The sequence below is a fragment of the Toxotes jaculatrix genome, chromosome 3, assembly GCF_017976425.1.
Source record: "Toxotes jaculatrix isolate fToxJac2 chromosome 3, fToxJac2.pri, whole genome shotgun sequence".
NCBI lineage: Eukaryota > Metazoa > Chordata > Actinopteri > Toxotidae > Toxotes > Toxotes jaculatrix.
This window is the reverse complement of record NC_054396.1, coordinates 14,552,627-14,578,109: the sequence shown is the minus strand read 5'-3', so window position 1 is coordinate 14,578,109 and position 25,483 is coordinate 14,552,627. Positions and strand designations below refer to the sequence as shown.

Genomic DNA, 25,483 nt, shown 5'->3' with positions numbered 1-25,483 from the left:
CGTTAAACAGCAGTGGAGCTGCTGCGCTTTGATAAATAAAACAAAGGATTTACATCTTCGATTTGATCCGTATGGTGTTGACTGAAGTTTGATCCACAGGAATGATCCAAAGCAACAGAGAAACTGTCCGAGTTTCAGTAGATAAAAGTTGAACATGCTCCAAATATTCACTCCAGTTGCAGCCGTGAGGACAGCACACACCCCAGCATGGCAGCAGGTGGTCTGGACTGATGAGTCGGGATCTGAAATTTTTGCCTCTGGTATATTGACTGGAGAGAGCCACAAGGATGAGAGTCTGTAGGCAGCAATGATGCATGGTGGAGGTTTCCTTGTAGGGTTGGACCTGCATTTCTGTGAATGGAGGTGGGGATTGGGTCAGAATTAGTGGCCTCCTCAGTGCTGAAAAGTACAGGCAGAGAGCCCTGATTTCAACATCACGGAGTCAGTCTGGGAATACATGAAGAGACAGAAGACACTGAGACAGACAAAATCCAGCAGTGTTGCAAGTTCTCCTAGGGGGAAAAAAATGAAAGAAAAGCAAAAACATATGATCTCATTTGGGGCTTGAGGAGAAAATTGTGGAGCACAGTGAAAACCTTTTCAGTTTTCATTTTTTTGTCTTAAAAATAAAATCAAAGTGATAATAAAGTCGAAAGGGACGTTTGTGTTCTTGTTAAGTTGCTTGCTGAACTACCGGTACCCTCATCAGACCTGTGTGGTCACAGGTGTCCTTGGGTGTTCTGTCGAACATAATTATATTTTAAACACGCAAAAAATATCGCTTGATATAAAACTATCAGTCATTAAATCCCTATTTAAAGATAATTATAAGCCTTTTCCCCTGGTGGATCCCTTTTTAGATTGGCTGCTACAGTTACCCAGTTCCCCCCATGGACATCATAATGTTTCATTTGATCTTTAAATAGCTAGGTTCAGTCTAATTAATGAAATAATACCATTCAGCTTCATCTCCACTTACTTGAAACCCTACTCTCATGAAAAATACAAAGCTGAGTAAGGTTACGTAGGCGGAAGGATGTATGATTACTCCCAATGACTGGGAGACAATGTGGAGAAGAGAGCAGAGAAGTCAATTACTCATTTAAAGGATCCTTCTCCATCTGTCCATCTGTTGTTGTTTTGTTGTTTTTCACTGTTTCCTGTGTCCTAGCCAGAAAAAAAATGTATTGTAGTGAAAAATGTGATAAAATCAGTCCAGAATCTAAATATTCAAACACTCTCTCATGTCAGTTGTTTCACTGTATTTATTCATAGACATCTTCAGTCATAATTAAACTGGCAATAACATTACATAATCCCCAATAATTGTATCTACCTGGCGTCAGGCAGTTTTTACAACATGCATGCTGGCTGTAATTGAAAATAATGAAGCCTAATATGTGCTTGCATCACTTAAACACTCACACACACGTTCACATGGAGCACATAAATACACATGAATGAATACAGTGACAAACATCTTACATCACAGATAGGGGAGCATGTTACAGCCCACAACAGCAAACTATATGCAAACAACTGTAAACTATATGTGTCTGTGACAAAAACAATTCCCACAATTCCCAGAGTTTGTTCGGTCGTATATTGAGCTGTATATTGTCAGAGCACTTCTTACAGTGTGTCATCCACATTGGAAGAAAATTTTATCTTGATGGCTGATGTGACGGAAAGCTCTCAGTGGACCTTGAGTGGTAACAGTTCTCAGACTAAGAGGAAGTTTGATTGTCTGAACAGCTCTGTCTGCTCCTGAAGGCCATGTGATACAGTTGACCCCCCCCCCCCAAGAACAGGTGAGGAGGGGGACCTCGAAAGGAGATTCTTTTGTCAGCTGCTGTTTCCAAGGTCACGAATGAACTGTTTGTTTCTCAGGGAGTACCACTGCATGTGTGAAAAAAGTAGTTTTTAGTGCAGGGGCGCCAAACTGCCGGTCCACAGGCCATTTCTGTCCCCCATCCACAACCCACACCTGATATAAAAAATATAGGAATTCAAACCAATCTAAACTATCTGTTTAAACTGGTCTGTGTCGGTTCGGTCTGAAGACTACATGTCTGAAAAAACGAATGTTTGGGTTTGGAGTAAGAAAGAAGTGAGCTGACCAGACGCCTGTAGCCAGCTCCTCATCTCAGTTTCAGTCTACATCAGCCGCTTTTTGAGTATCACACCTGAATGTCTGATCAAACTGCCCGCAGTTGAGTTGCATCGTGGGTAATGTGGGCACCATGTTGAAACAAGGTAGATTAATCGGTTAATTAAAATCAAAATGTATGTTTTTGATGATTATGAATTTGATAATTCATTCATAGTTTGTCATTTATCAAGTCAGACTCCAGTCCCAAACATTCACTGGTTCCAGCTTCACCAGTCGGAGGATTTGCTGCTTTTATGTTACTGTTGTGGACAGAAGATTAAAGAAAACAAGTAGTTTGAAAGCATCACTTTGGGTCCTGGCGAAAACATTAGGCAAGAAATGGGTGAATATCACAGAGTGCCAGTTATTCTGGTTGAAACCTGATCAAAATAACAAGCTAACAAACACCTTTCAGTGAGTGATAGTTGAAGGTAATGCACTTATTTAACAGACAAAAGCAAAAACACATAAAGTTTCATAAGGCAAGAAAATTTACTAGAGACAAACAGAGACACTCAATCAGGCCACAAAACCAGTCAGGATTATTACTGATATCAAGCTGATGTGGTGAGATATGAGAAAGCACATGTTGCATGTCTCAGATCTTATCTAACTCTTTATTATACTGTAGATGCTCTTTTCTGAGGGATCATCACGTTCAAGTTATCAGTGAAGCGCAGTGGCCGACATGTCTCCTCTCCCACTCACAGAGACTCATTAGACGCCCACTGTGCTAGCGTACAAATAATCCTCCATCAACGTGTCTCGGCACGAGAGATTAATGCACTGCAAACGCTCAAGATGCAGACACATGAAAGCGCACAAACACAGTGACGGCACATGTCCATTTGTTAGTAGATGTGAAGATTTACAAATTCTGCCAACTGAAGGTTTTATCTGACAAAGGCTCTAACTTCCAACAATCACACACACACACACACACACACAAAACAAGGAGACACACGCGTGTTTTACTATATCTATGCCTCTTGATGTACTCCCTGACTCGAGTGTCCTGCTGAAACCTACCCATCATCTCCGGCCACAAACACATGAGAATCAGAGGAGGATCACAGGATAACTGAATGTTTATTTTACTCTGTGGTACAATGAGTGTCATGGAAAAACAAGCAAAGGCCCTCTTTGGAACCAGGCCCATTGATTTCTTCAGTGAAGCATCTATTTTATTGTTGGGGATGAATGGAAGTCTGGCAACCTGGCAAACAATGAGTAAGTGATATGACAGAGATTATACTTAGAGGCGCTGCACAGGGTTTCAGATTTTATGAGCAATTCTCATGGTGAAAAACCTGTCTTTAATGAAGCAAAATGATGTGGTGATATGACATCCGCCTTGAGAATTATAAGTAAAAGCCTGGAAATGTGAGAACTCTTTCCTGACGAAGCTCACATTTTCTCATTTTTGAGGTATTACCACATGAATATGAAGATCAGTGAAAAGATCAAAACAAGCTGTGCGCGAAATGAAAAAGTCAAGTTATGTTCTTATTGAGTGTCAGTGCAACTCAAAACTGTAGATCCACATGACATTGTGGTTCAGCCATGACAATAACGAGTAAGATGTTATTAGTTATTTATCCTAACGATATGGTACCAATCTTGTCATCTAACTCTCTGTGAAAAATCAAACAGCTTTGAATTTCCTAAAATGTCACACTATTCCTTTAAGAAAATATCCAAAAACATTTCACCAGACAGACCGACACCCTCAGATTCTAGACGTTTCCTTATTACGTTCAGTTACTCTGCTTATTGATGAGATTTTTGTCCACCAATTCTCTGTGGCATGAAGAGATATGAGAAATAAGAGTCAAATTCTACAAACAGTAGAACACCAGTTATTTTACACAACAAATGCTATAATAGCCTCTTATTTACAGTTACATTTATACAAACGTGAGCCAGCACCTTGCAACAAAAATCGCAAGAAGTAAAGTCCTGAAAACTGTGAGACTACAAACCAAAGAGAATCCTAAAAAAAAAAAAATTCAAAGTCTCATCAAAGCTTTGCCACTTACAATCGTTCATTCACGTCTGCAGTTCACTGCTTCATCAAATGTATCAAAAGACAAAGAGCTGGAGTGTAGGCACACAATTTTAACATGCCACAAAACATGAACAATCTACATGAAGAAGGGTAAACACTCCTCTCGCTCTGTCTTCATTAACTTTGACCTTTAAAAAAAAAAAAAAAAACAGTCTGCCATGAGGCACCGAGACATCCCAAATTTTCAGATGTGCAACCAGAGATAACACTTGTTTCCTGAAGCACATCATCTGACAAGACAATGAGCTTTAGTTGAATACAAAACACAGATTATATCACTATTACACATTATCATTCTTTTCACCTCAGTTTTTTTGTTTATTACACAAAAACTGGCGTGATAATAGAAAAGCACTATTTCTTCACACATGAATGAGCTTCTTAAATTAATTTCCTATCTCCTCGCATACAAAAATACATCCAATTTAATTCCCAGATTCAAAATATCCCATATCATGACAGATCTACACATACATGAGTGCACTTCCATCCAAACAGCCTCCTCCTCTGACCTATGACAGCTGAAATGACAGAAAACCTATCTGCGAAACACACAAAGGATCTGAATGCAAAGTGAATTTACTGTATGTTAACTGGTTGCTTGGTTTTACAACAAATCTTTCTCAACTACATGCAGTCGCTCTCCATTACATGGAGAAAAGGAGCTGAGGGGAAATTATGCATTTAAGCGTAGCTTTTGTGTTTCTGTGTGTATCTGTGTGTTTGTGTCTGCAGCTACCAAGAAAACAGCTGGACAGGGGAGCTGCATGCTAGGATGTTGCCACATGTCAATCTGTTATTATTCATTTCTTTCTCACTTTCTCACACTGCACGGAGTCGTCTCACCACTGCCTCCACATCTTAAGAACCTTTAAAAACAATCACTGCTTCCATCCTGCCCTAATTTGCTCGTCGAGTGCCATTTAAAGGCCGAATGACCTTTTCACTAATATGATGGATTTGCTGCCAGGGGTGACAGGCGGGTGTGTGATGCATTGATTACTAAAAGTAATCGCAGCCAGAGAGTTGCTGAAGATCCAGGCTTGGGGGGGGTTTTCGCTGGGTTGATGGTCCGACATCACAGGCAGAAGAGGCGAGAGCCCTCCCTCCCCTCCTCCGCCTCGCCCTGGGGGATACGGGGGAGCATAGCTGAACGGGTCAGACCCCAGAAACGAGGTGGAGACAAGTCTTTCTTGGTGGCAGTGAACTTCCAACCCATGTGAGACCCGCAGGTTCGGCACTGAGCGATAGTCCAGGCGTACCTAAGAGCGAAGGAAGAGGAAAACTATTTTCAAACGAAACTCGAAATGTTTTCATAAATATATAAGAAAGCAAAATAGTTATCCACTTTGAATAATCATTTGTGATTGAAAAGGTTTTTCCAAAGAACTTTTACCTTGTTAAAAAATAAAATCTTGAAATTACAACTACTTTTTCTCACTTTAAAAAAAACAGACTTTAAAAACATGCAAATGTTCTTCAATTCAAAAGTTTAACTGTTGGACACAATATGTCTCTTATTTCACTAATAAAATTAGCCATTCTCAGTGCGTGTGCACTGTAGGTTTTAAGTTTCCACATCACACTTAAATAAGATGCATGTGGGAGCACGATTGGCTTTCAGACTGTCACAAAATCACCTGATATGCACAAATCACAAACTGACATTTAATGTGAGCACAGAGAAACTTTCCCTCATCGGCAGATGAAAGAGAAAAAAAGTCTTCTACTGTCAAACTCTGCAAATTCATCACTCTGCACAGTGAAGGTCAAACAACAAGCACAACACACTTTCCTACTGATCAAGATCTACAGTAAAATCATTTATGGAAGGCTTCAATTTCACATTTCATTTATTTATTACAAATACTCAATGTGGTCTTTGTACTGGTATTTTATTAACTCATTAATCCACTTGTGTTAGAAAATGTACCATGACTTTGCAGCATCTTATAGCTTATTAATTACATGTACATGTAAAAGTGTGAAGTAAACATTCTCATAGCACCTGATCGACACAGATTGATAAATTTATCAGCATCATCAGATTTCTTTAAATACAAACTTCCACCATATAATATTGAATAATAATCTTTTTCACAGGTACAGCTGTATTATAAAACAGGAAATTAAACTAGGTGTCATTTCATCAGCTGAGCAGTTTGATTTGACATCTGCTCTCCACAGAAGCCTGATGTTATCCAGTGACTCCAGACCACTAACAAGAGGGGAAGAGATGCCCCACTGATACAAAAAAATTACATTATTGTTTGTGACAGAACAAAGTGAAGCTAAAGGCTTTTCATTTCAGGCACTGTACAGCGTCACAGTGGATTAAAGCCTGACCAAATATGGTATTAAAGCATGTTTTGTGACCTTTGGTGCAATGTGTCAGTAGTATTTAAAAAGATGCATTTATAAAAGCACTGAAAGGCCCAGTGAGGGGTCTGAGTCAATTTATTTACTGTGTATGTTTTGTGTTGTATTATTCACTGGTCCAAGGCGGACGGGAATGTGAGCTAAATGCCATGAGTATAACAGAGTTACCCTGGAAACCAGCTGTGCAGTGTGGATGGCCTGCCGGCTAGGTTGAGGTTGTTGGCTTTGTAGACAGTCAGGGTTTCATGTACGTAACCATGAGGGTTGACGTAGGCAGCCATGGGGCCGTACAGAGACAAGCTGCAGAGAGAGAAAAACAGGCAGGTGGAGTATGTCATCAGCAGTGATTACGACTTCATCAAATGGTTCGGCCAAAAGGGAAACATCAGAATGATCCTCTGAAAGTGAGTGGCTGAATGGAGACTCTATAAAAGGTATAAAGGCAGCAAACGTGCCTGAATAATGCCTAAAATGTAAATTTTAATTCTGCAGTCACTCTGAACCCACCACGGAGTTCATCACAGCAAACTCGTGCTGCGCAGCCAAGCTATGTTCAAATCCACAATCCTGGTAGACACAGCAGTGTATCGAGTCTGGAGTCTGGAATGTCACTCAAAATAAACACGGTGTTGTTTCAGTTTTAGAATAATGTACCAAAAATATTTGATGGTAGCATACAGCCAGGGAATGTTTTCCAAATTGGGCCCATAATTGAAAATGCATTAGCTACGGGCGTAGATTCGTTAGTCAGAGGAAGTGTGCTTTAAGTAAGGTAGCAACTTCTGAATGTCTCACTCAGAAATCATATTAAACACATAATCACTCATTTACTCCGATAATCTAAATGTCCTCAGACAAAACAGCTAATGCACTTTTCTCATCATAAACGCACAGTGAGCATCTGGACAATTTCATGGGTATAAGGGGTTTTGTGTGTCACTCTTGGACAAACACATTAACATCACAGACAGTTAGAAAATTACATTACATAACGGTGTGTGAGTCTGTGTGCACTCAGAGTGTGAGTGTGGAGGAGCACAGCAGAGCCACTTATGTTTGTGATGTAACCCCAGACTTGATGCAACACGTCGCCTTGTGATGAAGGCAGAAATACAAGAAAAGTAACTGTAAATAGATGTAGTTTTGTTCTTGGTAGAGAGACATTACTCCAACACGTCTGTCTTTCAGTAAAATAAAAAAAGATGTGTAGCCTCTTAATTGAATTAACATTAAAAGTAAGACTAACAAATACTTCAGAGAAAGGCATTTGTGAATCTAGAATCTAAAATGTCCCATTAAAAAAAAAAAAAGGTCCATTAAGTTGTGTTTCTGATATTATTACTGAATCAAATGATTCCCTGTGTGATATGAGAACTCAGACTTCAGCTCGTTGTTTTGGTTACCTGCCAGATGAGGGAAGAAAGTGCAACATCAAATATAACATTCCCAGTAATTACTTACTTATTTCAAACAAATGACAAGTCTTGAAGTCTGTATTCACACAGTGCTGAGAAGCATTTGTAACCACCAAGCTACAACATGCAAAAGTACTGGTGTGGGCAGTACAGCAAAAAATATGGCAATAACAAAAACTCACAAACAAAAAACAATTCCTCACCTGAAGATCTCATTTTTTGTGGTGATTTCTGTGTCCTGGCACTGCTTACAGCACAGCGATGTGCACTGTGAAGGACAGACAGTGAACTGTTAACAGGATATATATAAAAATACACACACACACACACACACACACACATATATATATATATATATATATATATATATATATATATTTGGTGTCAAAGTAAAATGTTCTCAGCGAGGATGCTATTATAACCCACCCTGTTCTTTATGGTTGCACAAGAGCCACTTGCTGAGTGACATGAGTCGAGGTCTTCATTGTGACCAAAGAGACTCTCCATTAAGGAGGATTATTATCCTCAATCAGACAAGAGGGAATAAAAGCAGGTATGATACATTTCAGAAGCACTTCACAGCTTCTGGTAATGACACTGTAGTACTTCATGTTTAGAGCTTATTTGTGTCTGTGTGTGTTTATGTTCAGCTTAGTGTCTGTGGTAAGGTCACAGTGGCACTGGCCTTCCACACCCATTATGAAATTCACACTTAAATCTTTCCGAATGCAAATTTCACATTATTCCTCTGATTGATAAACGTCAAAATAGCTTCCAAAGAGTCATCTTCCCTGAAGTCAAATCCCATTTTTATGCTGACTCCAGACTTTAAGAGAAAAAACAAAAGGGTATTCAAGGGTAATAACTGTTTTTAATTTGTTTTGAGATCATTGTGATAGCTGTCTTCTCTGTATGTTTCATTCTGTGATGCTATATTGTATTGTTTATTTAGCCTGCTAGGTGTAAACAATCTGTTTTTACTATTTCTGCATTTATCAAAGGACTTTTAATATAACTCCTCTCTTTGCTCAGCCTGAGAGTCCCTGAAGAATGTTTTCTTTCCTGTAACATTTTAACCTAATGATGGTGCTAGAGGAAAGGTTAACCAAAGTCATTACCATTCATCATGAGGCCGACATAAATGCCTGCGCCAAATTTAATGGCAACCCGTCCAGTAGCTGTTACGATATTTCTGGACCAAAGTGATGGGTTGACGACCCACACTGCAAGCTCAGGCCTCTGAGCTGCGCTGCTATGGTGTGTCAGGGTAGTCCTGTGTGACACACAGGACTGATCTAAACCAGGACGACAGAGGCCAGACTACTTTGTGCTGTTTATATTATAATATGGATGTTAGCAGGGAGGTGAGGAAGGCAAGATTAAGTAAGAACAGCTTCAACACAGTCTGCAATCTCTAGTCTGGGTCCAAACTCCCCATCAGACTGAATCTAGTCCTTCAGACAACACATGAACATAATCACTATGCACAGCATGGACATGAGGTTTCCTACTGCTGAAGAACTCGGCTCTTTGATAATGACATAAAATGTATAAAAGCAAAAATTACAGTTTGCCTAAATATCAATGCATAACAATTTTCTGCTGTGTAAATAATACAAGTTTTGTCTTATGGATTAAATGTTTAGCTGGTGTATTAACTATGTAGACTATTGATCTATCAAATTTATCGTTACAGGGATAAAATCAAATGATCTTTAGGTTGTGAAGACGAACTCTGGAGTGAAATGCTGCTGCAACACATCTGTCAGCTCCTGTCAGGCATGGTTATATAAAACAAAGAACATCAGAGGCAAAAATAGACACACTCCATTCGGTACAACACAAGGAGCAACACCGGGTCCTTTCACACAAATCACACCACAAGGGAAATGACAGCTCAGGTTGCAGAGACAAAGGAAAGTGAAAGGCTGGTGTGGTGGAGAAGGGAGGTGGGGCTACTGGTGACCTGTCCTTACCCGGTCCATGATGTCCAGTTCACAGCGAAGTCTCTGGATGGCACTGCCGATCTTCAGCAGCTGGAGCCGCAGAGCGTCATCTATGGGTAGGCAAGCCGCCACTCTGTAGGAGAAGTCTGACAGAAACCAGACAGAAGGGGGAAAAAAGGAGGGATGAAAGGAAGGAAGGGAAGAAAGCACAAAGAACACAAACAAAGAGACGAACATGCGCGCGTGTGTGCACGCGTCTGCGATCCATCCGTAATAAACTGAACGGGGGCTGACCTATGGCGTTGGTAGGGAGAGAGTCATCCTTCAGGTTCTCATCCCATTCGTGGAGCTGTTTCTTCACTCTGTTCATGAGCGACTCCTGCGAGGTGAAACGCAGGAACCAGAGAAAACGGTGGTTTACATTCACATCTGCGTGGTGTTTACGTATGGAGGAAATTCCAAGCAGCACACACGGGCTGCAGTACTCACAGAGTCATAGAGTGCATAGACCCAGGGTGGCCATGGCGTCAGACTGGCACAGTGAAACTTCCTCTGTGATGAACAACAGTCGGCCCATTAGTGAATCAAATCTACGTCTGATCATTACTGAAGCACCCCGACATCCATTTGGTTTCTCTTCCCTCTGCTTGCTTTCTCACTTTGCTATTACTAATGTGCTCAACGTGGCCAAAAGTATGTGGACACCCAAACATCATATGTCACAAAGTCACATGTGGAAATAGGTGCTGATCAGGAAATTCTTTTTTTTGTGAAATTGGGTGAATTAACGCAGTAATTTCAGCTTTTTTTTTTGCCTGAAAATCTATGTGTATGTTTTTTTTATTGGCGATGTGGCAATCACTCAATTAACCGATTAGGTGATCAACAGAAAATTAATCGGCAGCTCGTCTGATAACCAATTGTTTCATGCAAAAATGCTGAAACCTTTGACAATTGCATGTTCTCAAATATGAAGATTTGCTGCTTTTCCTTATGTTACATTATTTTGATCTGAACATCTCGGGGCTTTAGACTGATGGTCAGAAAACACAAGACACCTGAAAACTTCAACCTGGGAACTAGGATTAACATTTTTTCCTATTTTCCAATGTTTCACAGATGTTTATCTGATTCTGATTCAAAAGTGTGAAATAGCAAAAAGTGTTGCTTGCAGTTGCTGCACATTTCTGCTGAGTGTAAGTCGTCGTGTGTCTGACCTGTTGGTAGTTATTCCACCAGCACTGGGCCTGTTTGCAGCTCTGAGTTGGGGGTTTGGATGAAGGGTGCATGTGCAGCCTGGAGAGGGGTGTTAGCTGCACGGCAGAGAGGGGATCTGGAAGGATTCGTTCTGGGAGGATCTGTACTTTGGCTTGTCTGATCCTGGAGGAGATAAACAGAGGGGAGCAATGACAATGGAACAACAGAGAGGGAAGGAGGGAAATGTGAAAGAGGGCAGCAGAAGCCAAATGAAACTGAGCAGATGAATAACGGATTAAACAAATGGTGTGCTGGCTGAACGTTATCAGGTGTATGACAGGATGTTTGTAAATGTGAGATGATTATAGAAAGGTGATGTCTGTACATTTTCTCTGTCAGCAGCCAGAAGTGTTCCTCCAGCACCTCACCCAAGATGCTCTCAGTGAACTCTCTGAAGCTCAGACGTACAAGCACGCATAAATGAGCAGCACCAAACATGGCATGTAGTTCAACCCCGCCAAAAACAATATATGGTGTTTAAGATCTATCTATTTAAACAGCAAATGTTAAAAACAAACAGGTACAAAACTGCTGCTAAAATATGCTGATACTGAATTTTTTCTTTGCTTAAAAAATATATCAGTAAACAGCAGATTCCATTTAACTGAGGGATTATTAAAAGCTATGACTAGCGTCACTTGCAGTACAAGAAGAGGTCAACAGGATTATGTGCAGCAATTTGTGGATATTATATAATAACAGCAAGAGAACGACAGAAATGTGTCTTCATGAAGACTCAGTTTTATGGACAGTAAAACTCAATGATCTCCTGAGGAGTGGAGGATGTAAACAGGCGTGATCTAAAGTATGACAATATCAATTAAATATGTCTTATTTTTCCATAAATGCTTCCCTCCAACAAGAGGAAGCACAAAGAAATCTGCTATAGCACGCTATAGTGCTATAGCATGAACTCATCTTTAAAACCGCAGTCACAAGCATAAATCATATATAAAAATCTAAACCTGCATGTTTGCAGAAATAACAGCAGCACTTCTCACATACAGTTGGTGGAAACTGGCTGATATTTTCACTTCACTTTTTGAAGATGATTGTAGGAAGAGTTAGTCTGCCCTCTATCTGTGAACTACGGGATCACTGTTTGAGTCATTTTGAACAGAGTCCAGACTTTATACTGGGCTCCAGGAAATGGCTGATCAGAAAGAGATTCTTCTGAATTGAACTCTTGATTGTCGAGTAAATACAAAAAGAAACCGAAAACTTGAGAGTGAAATTTCATTGTGTAAACTTAGAAAATAAATGATTCCATTTGTCATGCTAGAACTTGAGAATTATTGTGTAATTAACACGCAGACACAGTGTGCATGATAGACTACAGTGATCTGCAGTCCGAGTCCAGCGTACTGCTGGTTTCTATCTTATCAGCTAGTTAATTACAGATAATCACATTCAGCAGATTTGTGTCTGGCTCAGTCCCTGACTGGACAATTAGGGAGAAAACCTGCTCTGCGTCCTGAAGACAACCACAAGCTTAAATACATGTGAGAACTACATTACAATGTTTACGTCTTTCATTCATATTCATTCATAGAGGGCCACTTTCATAAGAACAAGTATTTAGTCCCGACCTTTGGTTTAATGGTTTATGCGACAATTTCAACTTACCCATCTGCTTGAGTTCTTATCTCGTGGACCTTGAATCTCTGCCTCCCCACAGCTTTCACTTTGACTGTTTCAATGCCATACTCCTGCTCCTCCCGGTATGCATAGATTTCAGCTGTTGTCCCAAACTCTGCCTCCGGCTCACCTGCATCACTGCAGAAACAGAAATCAAATAAAATGACATTAAAATTAGATTACAATTATAAAGGGACACTCCTATAGAGACTCACAAGAGACAGATTTAAAGTCAATGGCAGAAAGTCAAACTGATTTTGAAATATCTTGACGTCTAGTTCCTTGTGTGGACATAAAGTGCTGGATCCTACATTTCCATTAGCGCAACTTGGTAGCATCTTTTCATTAGAGCCTGGTAAAATCATGCTCCTCATGATGAGTAAACTGATTTTTGTGTGTGAAATCAGTGGGATGTCCCTTTATCTGACATGAAATGTTTGCCAATTAATCACATTAATCCAGTCTATGATCTGCATCAATGTTCCACAGCCGTGTACCTGTGTGCAAGTACAGCAAAGGTGCGGTCTCTTTGGATGACGCTCCTCATCATGCTGACCTCCTGTGGCCTGAAGAGCTGCAGAGGCAGCGTCTGGCCCGGCACCAGCATCACAGCCGTGTGTGGCAGCACAGGAATGGTCTGACAGCTGTCGTCATCGTGGACCGTACGGCCGTGAAACTCCTCCATGTCTGAACCCAGATACTGCCAATGCAAAGAGACCACAACAGCTGCAGGCTACAGCGGGCTCACTACACAACACAGCTCTCTGATGACTAGTAAAAACACTGGGAAGGTCAAATTACAAGTGTGGCAACAAATGTGCACAAGGATATGATGTGTTAAACTGTGGCATCACTCACAGCATGTGATGTGGGAAGGCTGGGGTCAAAGGTGATGATGCTGGGTTTCTCTGCCTCCTCACTATCTCGGTCTTCAGTCTCCATGTCATCTTCCTCCTCCTCTTCCTCATTGTCTGTCATGGCACAAAGACACAGAGGCTCTCAGAGAAGCTAGTTTGCCCTCCAGGTGTCTCTTAACCAAAACTGCAGTAGCAGCTTCATCAGCCTGACAAGTCACTGTGATGATTTTTTTAAAAAGAATTACGAAAAGAAAGCGAAAGCCCTGCTCTCAAAAATGTGCCATTCAGGATGTGATCTCCTGACAGTGGCCTGTTGTGCAGGTATGTTAGCTAGCTGTTAGCCGGGTGAAGAGATAAACGCTCTGCAGGTGAAACTCCGGGCAGTGTTTTGGTGAGTTTAATTGTTACCTGGTAAAAGTTGTAACTGGTTCCCCATGTTGTCGTTTATGTTGTCTTCGCCTCCACCCCTCTCGTCAGCCATATCCCTGTGTTTACAATGCTGACTCTTCTTCTGCGGCGCACTCGCTGTGCAGCACCAAGGTGGCTCCCGAGCGCCCCCCGTCGATCAGGACCGGGTTTGATCGTGAAATAATGAATTTAATTTATTTCCTTGAGAAGTCTCGTTCAGTCGTCTCGTTTTTAAGGATCGTCCTAACGCAACAAACACATTGATAGTAACAGACAAAAATAAACACGGAAATAATAGGGATAAATTAAAAAATAATCCACGTGACGCAAAACAGCAGAAATCTGCAGCTATTACTAAAATTAAACCTGAAAGACCCGGTTTGCAGCGTGAATTGTCTCAGGTTGTGCCTCATTTATCTCTTAAAGACTTTGTATCTCTGTTGGGCAGTGATAAAAAGAGGCATACCTGCTTGCTGTTCACCTGCAACACCAAGTGTCATGTTTTATCTCCTTAAGAGCTACAGGTTACTGGTTGATACTGTGCTGTCCAGTAGTGATGTGGTTCTTAAGTCTGCTATGCAGTAAAAACTGGTACAACACCTGAAGGAGAAGACATGGGCTTGGCTTTATTTTCTCATATTATTCTTTCCTGGAATTAATGCAGCCCAGCATTAAGTGGTCTCTTCACTGCAGCACATTGATTATGTTGCAACTTAAATCTTTAAGGGTTTTCATAAACTTAATGAATGGTAGATGAATTTTCTTCCCTTTATAATTGGTATAATTTTACAAGACCAAAGGTCACCAGATGACTCAACATTTGTTGTTCCAAGCCTTTTTCAGTCAGCAGCTGTCTAAGGGCCAAAGACACCACTAAACACCAAGTCATTTTACACGCCTGATAGATTAGTCCTATCTAGGAGTTCTCACATTTGCATCATGGACCTGAAGTGATTGAAACTCAAATCACATACCAACACAAGTCAGAAAATCTGAATTTTACTTTTCATAACAATGCATCTCCCTCCATGTTGTGCAATTAATGCATTTAATTAAAATACAAGACACACAGACTAATTCTGAAACATAAAATTAGAGGCTGAAACTTGTGGTAAACGTTTAACAGTGTTCATTTATTGTTCAATACACCACATGACAGTTGTTGGTAAACAATATGTATTATGGTCCATGAACACAGCAGCTGTCATCCTGATGTTGAGAGATCTGTCCAGCGTCTCTGCCATCGTCCGGTCAGACATCCACAGCTGGCTCCATGAGACATGCAGTCATCTGAAAACAGGTTTTCGGCCTTAGTTTCACTGATGGCGGCTCCACACGATCCACTTCAGCCACACGTGTCAGTCACCCAGAGAGGCTCCGACGGGATCACAGCTGGCAGCGATGAGGGCTTACTTTGACCTCTGCCTCATCTTTCTCCTTTTACGCTTCAGCCTGTTGAAAATAAACAGCAGCTGTCAGGAAAATGTAAATGAGGTTTCCTGCTCTTCATCCATTAATAGAGCACATTTCTAGACTTAACCTCACAGGTCATTCATACTTTTTAACAATGTTTCACATGTTGGCAGCACCAATCCTGAACCAGTGCTATGACCTGACAATATGGCCATTTTAATGGCCAATTGAAAAACTGAATTGCAAACATTCAGTGCTAAGCGTGATGCAGTAATATCGAGAACTCTAAACCTGCTTTTTGCTCACAGTTCAAGACTTCGCTCGACCATAACCTTGTCAACCCACAGAAAATAAAGTATAAAAATATTGTGTATGCTAAAGAAACGTGTCGTAGCTTCTACATTTCATATTTTACCCTCTATATATGACAGGCTATGTATGTAAGTAGCCAACCTTCTTAAGAAACTTAGTGTTAAGACACTTTTGACAAAGTGAAGTGTGCTGAGGAAGCAAGTGGCTAGAAATGACTTAAGGAAACCAAGGTGTTTTAAAATCATGAATTGTTAAAATTGCTAGTATTCCTCCTACAAAGCTGCAAATATGATGTACACATGGGCACATTGCAAATAACTGGAACATTGATCAATCAGCATGTGTAAGCAATACCAGATATGAAATCAATGTTTCAATTAATGGTCCTTATTGATACCAGTATTTAGACTAAGTGCTCTTGTATTACAGTTGCTACTTATCTACTATACTGCAGTTAAATAGAATATAATATTGGACTGCAATAGAGCAGGTCTTTAGAGCAACCGTTTTCAAACACACATGCAACAGTTTACAAACAACCTTATCTTAGAGATGTCATGCACACCAATGGCTTGTCAACCTATAAAATTTTTAGATGTTGAGCAAAGAAGAGTTTGTACAAAGGAAAGTGCACTATCAAAGCTTACCTGCGCATACGCTTCTTCCTCCACTAAAACACAAAAGGAACATTTATTAATTTGCAGTAAGTGCAGTGCAAGTATGCCATGTGTGCCCTCCCACTTATTGACTATGGCAGACAGCATGGTTGTTGAAATGCAGAGAAGCTACTACAGGTTACATTAGTACTAAAGACTTTTATCAGTAATGTTAGTTGCTCACAATGAATGGTCCTTTGACCATAAACACACTGCAGCATAGGCTCAGAGGTTTATTACTGCTAACACTGCAGCATGCAGCAAAGAAGGCCTTCCAGTAGCATTAGCATTTACACTGCTTTGCGCATATCTTGTTCTGAAAAAGGGTTAAGCTAACGTTATTAGCACCGGTACAGGGACTGGAAAGAAGACACACACTTTAAGGAGAGACACGCGTTTGACAAAGTAAAAGACGAGGTAAAGAAGCTCAGGAGGAGTCATTCAGATGCTAGGTAGCAGCGCTGACTGGAGCGGGAAGAGGATGAAAAAAACATAAAACTACTGACTTCAGATGGTTATCTTACCTTGGCTCTCATCGTGTGGAGAGGTTTCTGTGAAAGTGAAGCAAATAAAATGATTAGTTACAGCGGATGATCGTTAAAACTTCATGATTATTTTGGATTGTATTAGCTGCGCAACACTTCTCCATACCTCAAAGCGAGAAGAGCAACGGAAAGAGGATGTGACGACGAAAGAGGGCGGGATTTATACTGGCGTTTACGTCACGTTTTCGTTGTCCCATCATGGGAAATGTAGTCCAAATGTTCTGATGGCGTCCTGGCTGCTTAAAGGCAGTGATAGAGGAAGTATTCGCATCTTCAGAATCAGCTTTATTCGCCAAGTACGCAGACACATACAAGGATTTTTTTGCCGGCAGTTGTTGTCTCTCTAGTATATAAAATATTAAAATATTTTCAAATATACAAATATGTAATATACATGAAACATGAAATGCGTACCAGTCCAGTAGTGAGTGGATTGAAGGTGTTGGAAGATAAATAAAATAGAATAAATATAAGAATAAAATAAAATAAGACAAAAAAATAAAATAAAATGAAATGAAGTATGCAATATTGAGTTATCTGTTAAATATTGAGTTATCTGTTATCTGTTATCTTTCACATACAACTAAAAGTAAGAGTAAAGTAAGTAAAAGTCCTGCACTCTAAAGTTTACTTCAGTAAAGGTACAAGTATCATCAGCAAAATGAAGTATCAAAGTACTCATTCTGCAGTTCCCCTGTGACTGACAACTGATCTGTGATCTGTCTCATATTAATACTGATGCATCATAGTGTAAACAGCATTTTACTGCCGTAACCACTTAAGGTGGAGCTAGTTTTGACTGCTTTATACACAGGCAAGTAGTTTAGTCCAGTGGGTCCTAATCTGGGGGTTGGGTCCCTCCAAAGGGTCCTAAAAAAATAAAGAAGTCACTAGTACTAGTCACTGATAACTGGGCAGGAGTTTTAGTTTTTACTAAATACAGCAAATTAATTTCATGACAAATCAAAGTACTTCGTCACTTTGATGCAAAAACTTTAAAAAAATACTCTGCACATTGATTTCTTATAAAACCAGATACATTAAAGGGTAACTACCTCCGTACAAATGGCTTGATATTACAAAGAAAGAACATTGGTAAAGGCCTTCACAGAAAACAAACAAAAGTGTATGAAAATGTTTTTATTTCATTAGATGTAAAGTTCCATCATCCACCAACTGAGCTACAAAGCAGGATTTTTTTTTACTTTTCTCAACATATTCAATTGTTGACAAATCTGACTCAACACAGACCTTTAACTGAAACTCAGGCCTGACATGATCTCACTGGTCCAACTCCACTGAAGACACCCACAAAACCCAAAACCCTGTTTTGTTTTTTTTGTTTTTTTTTTTTGTTTTGATCGACGATCAACCTGATCGACTTTAGTTTTCATGTTTCACAAGACTAATGATGTAGTAAAGCAAGTAACAGGTGTCACAAATAGAAAAACGTCTTTTGAAACTGGAACATAAAGATTTTGACCATTTCATAAAGTTCAAGGGGAATGGCAGTAAATGTAGCAGTTTGTTCCCTAAAGTCAAGCTGATTACAATTCTGTGTGTGTTTTTTTTTTCCTTGCACACTTAAAAATATTCTGGTTTTCTGCTCAGGTTATTGCTTTAAAAAAATCTAGTGTGGTTAAAACATTGGAGTTTCAGCCAAAAACGTGGTCAGGTCATGACGATAGAAGAGTAACCATAAACCCTCACTACATTTAACTCTGGAGTAAAAACCATCTATTATATTACAATCCTTGTAATTACATTTTTGGAATTATTGTGACATTATTTTTATGTCATCCTTTCATGAGTGGGACAAATTCACAATTTAACCCTTTACTGCATGGTGTAGTCAAGAAAAATGTTTTTTGTTGAGATGTTTTTAAATGTTTAAAGGTCTCGGCTGTGTAATAATGCAGAAGATGACTAAAATCATCTTCATCCCTACTGATTCACACACCTATGATATGACAAGGTTTTCCTTAAACTTAATTTTTTTTTTTTTTTTTTGTTAAAATAAAACTAACTTGTTTTAACTTTGTTGCCAAAGGGAAACAACGTGCGACAGATCAGTAGAAACATCCCATTCAAGTAGCAAGGAGTCCCTGATAGACTGATGCCTTTATAATGAGATGACAAATATGATACAACTATTTACTAACCCTTTATTCATAGTTGGATACCAAAAAGTCACAGACTGATTCATTCCCATTAATGCCCGCTGTAAACCTCAGATTTACTGAAAAGGAAATTTTCAGGTGCAAATAATACAAGCATGATGAGCACAAAAAAAAAAAAAAAGGCACCAGTCACACATTTACCATTTGGCAACAAGACATAAAACAATTTTCAAATACTCTTTATTTCCTACTCAAGTTAGGTAAGAAATAGGCAGCATAAATCCTTCCATGGTACTTTTCTTAATTGCAGTAAAGGGTTAAGCATCCGTGTCAACTGGTTCAACTGGTTCCAAAGTTCTCATGAATCTGTCAGTTTAATTTGTGAAATCAACTCTACTAGGGTGCGTTTGATGGGCAGAGAGTTTGGGGCAACTTGTCATGTCTTCTCTTGCTTCGCTGTGGGGTCTTGCATGTGTGGAAAGGCAGTATCTATTTATGTATTTATCCTGCTGCTTCTGTGTCCTCAGTTGGCTGTCCAGTTGCATTTTCTGCCGTCTTTGAGGCCTGTAGGATGTGAAAAAGGTGCTACTGATTAGTGAATCAAGGTAATGTTAAACCAAATCTAGGAAGAAGACACTGAGGGATGTAAATGGCAGGACAGTGAGAGGTTTCAGTTTTGTTCAGCCTAGTTTTGTTCATGGTATACACATGAGCCCAGTGAGCTGTGGATCACTCCTATATTCATCATTAGAATTTTAATTTACCTTCTTTTTCTTTTTCTTCTGTGTTTTGCGGCTTGCAGAGCTCTGTAGTAAAGTCTAGGGAAGAGAGGAGACATGTCAGTATGAAGTGAGTATAAAGTTTGATGCAGTTAGTTTCTGTGTGTGATGAAGGAGCTCGTCATTTCACAGTCTTACCCTTAGCTCTGGGTCCTGAACTTCGTGCTCTGACTTATAGAACTCTGGATCAAAGGGTCCGGTGGTGATTCTGTGAGGCCCGTTGGCCATCAGCAGCACTGTGAACTTAAACTGTGCTACAAACTCTCCTGAGAACAAAGACACAGAAAGACTGAGGCGGTAAATAAAAAGCGACAGCTGGCAAAAAGAACAAACATGTTAAAGAGGAAGGTAAAAACACTCACCTTCTTTCTCATGCAGCACACTGAAGGGCTGTAGCAATTCATGTTTGGCACACTCCACCAAACCCAGGCGCGCCTTGGCCTCATCCTCAAAGGCCCTGAAGAAAATGGATGGAGGTATTAGCTAAATCCTTCAGCTAAAGTACATTAATATTCAACTTGCTGTTAATCTATTTAAAACAATTTACAGCAGGGGGCGGACAATGTAAGTTAGTAGTTGCATGTAAAGATCATACCTAAGAGTGAAGGGCATGGCATCAAAGCGCCGTTCCACTTCGCTGAAGAACGTGCGGGAGGTTTTCATCTTCAAGCCATACTGCTTACTTGGGTCCCTCTTATAAATGGTGGTCCTCAGACCTCCATCTCTGGCCTATTTGTAAATGATGAGAGGGTAAAAATAAATGTCTGTTCTTCACACTAAAGTGGTCATTAGCTGCAGCGGAAATATGCACTTTCAGCAGCCATGAAGAGCGAGACAAGAGAGGACACTGACCTTCCCTTCTCCAGTGCTAATCAAGACGTCCACAGCGTAGACTTCATGTACCTCAAACTCTGCCTTCTCATGGTCCTTCCTGAAAATTAAGAGTCAAAAGCAGCCAATCAAAAAAGATGAGAAACATATTTTTCAGTTACTCAGAATAATCAACAGAGCTCACAGTAAATACCTTTAAGAACTACAGTACTCCATTGGAGAGCTTCAGTCAAATGTTTGCAACTGAGTTTTTCCAAATGTAATTTGGGTTGGTTGGTTTCATGTACCACAAACCACATTTCATTCCTTTCCATTATTTTGGAGCAGTGGTTTTAGTCTCAGGCAAAAGCTAAAACTTGACCCTTAATGTGGTCAAGTTTGCAGTCATTAAGGTAATGTAAAAGACTAAATAACAGTAAGGTATCCTGCTCAAAACAACTGTGAACAACTGAAGGTGACTTCAAATGCATATAAGCTTTCCATGCACAGCTAACTGCATATCATTCCTGTTCAAAACTGAACCAGGTCTCAGACATCACAGGTCAAATTGGATGGTTAGAAAAAAAATCTGAAGTTTGTGGGTGGAAACTGAAAGAAAATAACAAGGAAATGTAGAAAGTGATCAATATCTCTGCGGAGAAAATATTAACTAGTGAACAAGCAGGTTAGCAGTGCTGTGGAATATTTTAAATATAATATTAATTGCAAGGACCAAATCCCACGTATCGTTAGTACATGCAAGCATTATATTACGACCAGTCTTAGCAGTTATTACACTTTAAAATTCCAGAAGAATGATTCAGATTTCCTTCATTTCCTCTGATAAGTAAAAAGTGACTTGAATGTACCTTTGCTGGTCTGTCGGGTTCTGAATGATGGTCTTCTCTCCATCTATGACATGTTGCTTTAGCTGATGAGACAGCATACCTTTAAAAATACAGAGCCAGGCAGAAAAAAAAAAAAAAAAAAAAAACAAACATTAAAAGAGGAAAGGTGAATCATATCTATGAAAACATCCACACATATGTTATAAATCCACAACAGCTGTCACCCTCCTAATCCAAATGTTAACCCTGGTGGTTGCCCTGAATACCTGCTAGATGACACAGCACACTGAGGGGGCGCAAACTTTTAATAGACACTCACCCTCGATAGGTGAGCATTTGAACGACTGAGCGATCTTGTTCCAGGCCTCTGTCACTTGAGTGTTCTGAGAAAAAGAGAGAAGAATCATTACTATCACACGCAAAATACAGTTTTAACTAATACAAAAAGCTAAGAGCTAACACTGTCCGAACTGAAGACAGCTATTCTTTTTGGGTTGCATTCAAACCAAAGCCAGAAATATGATTTTTTTTTTTTTTTTTTGGATATAGAGAGGCGGACAGAGGTGTAAGACCAAGATTATTGGAGGATCTGCAGTTAATTACATAAGAGGAAAAATTGATCAAAAAGATGATTTTTACACACTGACACATGAAGCCAGAGTTTTAAGACCCATCTAAAGCTTATGAAGCCACTGTAGAGAAGGTAGCTCACTATCATGGCTGAGATCTAAAGACTGTGAGGTGGAGGTCAAATGTACCTGGTTACCAGGCTTAACAAGGCGAAGAGCTGCTTCTGCACACAGATGGGCCGCTTTGACTACATCAGCTTTGCGGCCTGTGATGGGGTTCTCCTGCAGAATAAGACACAGTGACATGAGGGTCTGAAAGTGTGCTCTAATAAGCAGATTGAACTGGTTTGTTTTTAAAAAAGGCCCTTACCTTACTGGCTCCAACAACAAAACTGTGAGCAACATTGGCAATAAAGCCGTCGACATGAACCCCTAGATCTCTACACAAAAGACGAAAAGGAGAGAGGAGAGTATGAATTAACAATAAAACAAAAGGAAATTGGTCATGTTTCAAATTTATTGCAGGTATAACTGCCAGCCAGCTGTCAAGATTACTGACACTGATGCAGGAGCCAATCAATCAAATCAACTTGGGAAGGACAAAATGTCAACTATGCTCCACTTTGGAAAATGAGACAAACAAAACACTAAACAATAAGAGAAGGTCAGACAAAAATAAATCTACTTAATCTGTTATGGCTGTTAAAATGGCCGATATATTTCAAGGTGAATTTCTTTTTGGCTGTAGATCAGCTGGAATACAGTGGAGGACTTATTGTGAATTCAGGGGAGCAGCAATACAGACGGTAATAAATTAAACAGACATGCCCAGCCAGATGGTTAGGCTATGAGTGTGTAAAATGGGAGAAAAATACAAACCTATTGTGTGTAACCACATCACCATGAGCGACAACAAAAACTTTCAAAACACTGAAAATCTACATGTAACACAAAAGACGTTACAGAGGACAAAGACATCAGTGGCAATACAACAACTAAGATGAGCTGACTTCCTTTCTCAAAGTAAGACATTACATTAGAAAAACGTGATAAGTGGGATTTAGCAGATGGATGATCATCGAGGCTAAAATCCAACATATCATTAAAAAAAAAAAAAACAGCAAAAACACCTGTTCTAAAAACATCCAACCTTACTTGTCGTTTGCCACACAAGACACACAGGAAGACAAGACCTTAGTGATGAAGCAGACAATCAACAGCAGAGAGAAAACCCTCACATACAAGCCGAGATATCACATAGAAAGAAGGGAGGACAGCACACTGGGAGACTCAAGACACATGGGGGAAGGAGGGGATGACATTACTGCAGAGCGTGGTGCCTACATTTTGACCAGATCCCCATCTTTAAGTGTGTAGTCAGGGTCACTCTTCAGGGGAGAGAAGTGGCAAACACAGTTATTGACTGAGACGCTGGTGGGAAAGGCAATGCCTAGAAGAGGGAAAAGAAAACCACCAAGTCTTCATTTGGAAATCATCCACAAGTTTAGCAAGAAAACTATACAAGGAAGGAGAGAGTGACACTTGGATCACCCAATGAAGTTACACTGTAATACTCTGCCACCATATTAGTAGTTTTTAAAAAAAAAACGCGGTTATTAAAGCTCCTGAAAGTTGTGTGAAGTTGCACACAAACACACTACCAACAATCTGCACTGACATCATCTAGGCTCTTCTTGATGGGTCCACCTCAGCTCAGATCAGACACACTTGTATCATCCCTGCCTCACCTTTCTTCATTTCCTTTTCCTTCTTGAACACCTTTCCAGTCTCAGCCATGATGTACGCGTCCCCCTTCTCACAGAGGCTGAGAACAGACACCCCCGGCTTGGCTGCTTCCACGACCAGACGAAGAGCCTCTGGGTGAGATAAACAGGAGGTGATTAGAAGAAGCAGGGGAAGAACAAAGCACAGCAGGTGGATGTAGTATACTGACACTGTGATGAGATTATATATCATCGAAGATATTGTGTATTACACAGTTTACTGACTATTAATACTGAGTGAAATGAGCACTGAAAGCCCACAAGGTTTGGGTTATATGACAACATATAACGTAGGATAATGGAGAGAGATTTTGCAGTGCATGTAAAAGATTTAGTATATCAGCAGGAAATGCTGCAAATCAAAAACAGCTTTCAAATATGTAATGTTTATATTATTTTGATTTCTATGTGATGATGTAACTTTATTTGCCAAGTGTTTAATATGCTTGATTTGCCAAAAACACTCATTACTTCCCGATTATTTTATTTCTTAACAGCTCCTCAATTGATTTTCCTGAAAATGCTACAAATACTGAAACTGGACTAAAAAAAAAAAAAACAGACTGAGATATGAGTTAATCTATATCCACCACACCTAACGTCAAGTAAGATACCCTTCACTGCCAGTGAATGACGAAGTATTTTCATCGTGATGCATTTTAGATGAATAACCCAGACATGCCAAATTACTGGGTCTGAAAAAGCACAGAGAACAGAAATTATGTCATCTGAATAACACTGGAGTAACATGCATCCCAGTAGACCTCATATTATGCCTGTATCTTATGTATGGGCATGTCAGTTATCTGTCAGTTCAAGACTTTGGGAGAAACTCACACAACTGTTACCACCTTGGTGGTGTTAAGGGGCTGAAGCGGCTTCAGACCTTTATCTTTACATTTCAAGCTGACTGCAATGGGTAACAGGCTCGGCTAGCTAGTTAGTTAGTTAGCATCCCACGGCAGTCGAACAGAAAGCTCTCTACACGAAGACTAACGTCAACGCTAAGCAGCTAACAGAGGAGCTAGCAAGACCGAGCCACCTGCACCTGCTAGCTAGCCTGTTAGAGCAGCGTATGTGTGCCTCGCATGTAAACCACATGGCGGCGGCGGCGGCTGCTGCAGCTGCTGCCTCTGCTATGGGGCAGCAAACGTTAGCTGGCTGCATCACAGGCCGAAAATAACTGGTCGTCTCGTCCAGTCACCAGCGACTGTTCGTTGACATTAACTTACGGTTGGCGATGTCACCCCCCATCTTGTACTTGGTGACCACCAGATCCTCCGCTACGGTCTGCTCTTGCTCCTCGTCGGACATCTTGGCAGTGAAGTTTCGGTCGCTACTCGGCCCTGAACAGCGACAGTTCCCGGCAGCTCCGCTCGGCTCTGACCGCCACTGCTAACAGGGGCCTCCAGCTGCACCCCACCGCCTCCCCTCGCGCCCCTCCCACTCACCGTGACGCCCCTTACGTCACAACGCCCAGGACCCGCCAAAATGCGGGGACGCTCTCAATGAAATGTCTTGAATAAG

At 40.3% G+C, this 25,483-nt stretch overlaps 2 protein-coding genes and 1 long non-coding RNA gene across 3 annotated transcripts; all 3 read right to left on the bottom strand.

The window, feature by feature from the left end:
• Positions 1 to 3,222: 3,222 nt before the first annotated feature.
• crbn (cereblon) lies at positions 3,223 to 14,222 on the bottom strand. The gene is made up of 11 exons (XM_041034783.1): positions 14,121 to 14,222; positions 13,714 to 13,826; positions 13,353 to 13,555; positions 12,844 to 12,993; positions 11,178 to 11,340; positions 10,450 to 10,512; positions 10,255 to 10,339; positions 9,991 to 10,106; positions 8,218 to 8,282; positions 6,768 to 6,899; positions 3,223 to 5,482 (listed from the first exon to the last, which is right to left on the bottom strand). The coding sequence occupies exons 1-11, from the start codon at positions 14,191 to 14,193 to the stop codon at positions 5,299 to 5,301; spliced, it is 1,347 nt and encodes a 448-aa protein (XP_040890717.1). The 5' UTR covers positions 14,194 to 14,222; the 3' UTR covers positions 3,223 to 5,298.
• Positions 14,223 to 15,232: 1,010 nt separating this feature from the next.
• LOC121179932 lies at positions 15,233 to 17,217 on the bottom strand. Its single transcript, XR_005893900.1, has 4 exons — positions 17,153 to 17,217; positions 17,026 to 17,052; positions 16,493 to 16,515; positions 15,233 to 15,572 (listed from the first exon to the last, which is right to left on the bottom strand). It is a non-coding gene; the product is annotated as an uncharacterized LOC121179932 (long non-coding RNA).
• A 1,405-nt stretch (positions 17,218 to 18,622) lies between these two features.
• On the bottom strand, positions 18,623 to 25,389 carry pa2g4a (proliferation-associated 2G4, a). Its single transcript, XM_041035123.1, has 13 exons — positions 25,189 to 25,389; positions 23,921 to 24,049; positions 23,517 to 23,622; positions 22,543 to 22,612; positions 22,362 to 22,454; positions 21,923 to 21,986; positions 21,625 to 21,703; positions 20,798 to 20,876; positions 20,541 to 20,674; positions 20,308 to 20,402; positions 20,084 to 20,211; positions 19,931 to 19,984; positions 18,623 to 19,730 (listed from the first exon to the last, which is right to left on the bottom strand). Exons 1-13 carry the CDS (start codon positions 25,268 to 25,270, stop codon positions 19,668 to 19,670), a joined length of 1,176 nt encoding a protein of 391 aa, XP_040891057.1. The 5' UTR covers positions 25,271 to 25,389; the 3' UTR covers positions 18,623 to 19,667.
• Positions 25,390 to 25,483: the final 94 nt, after the last annotated feature.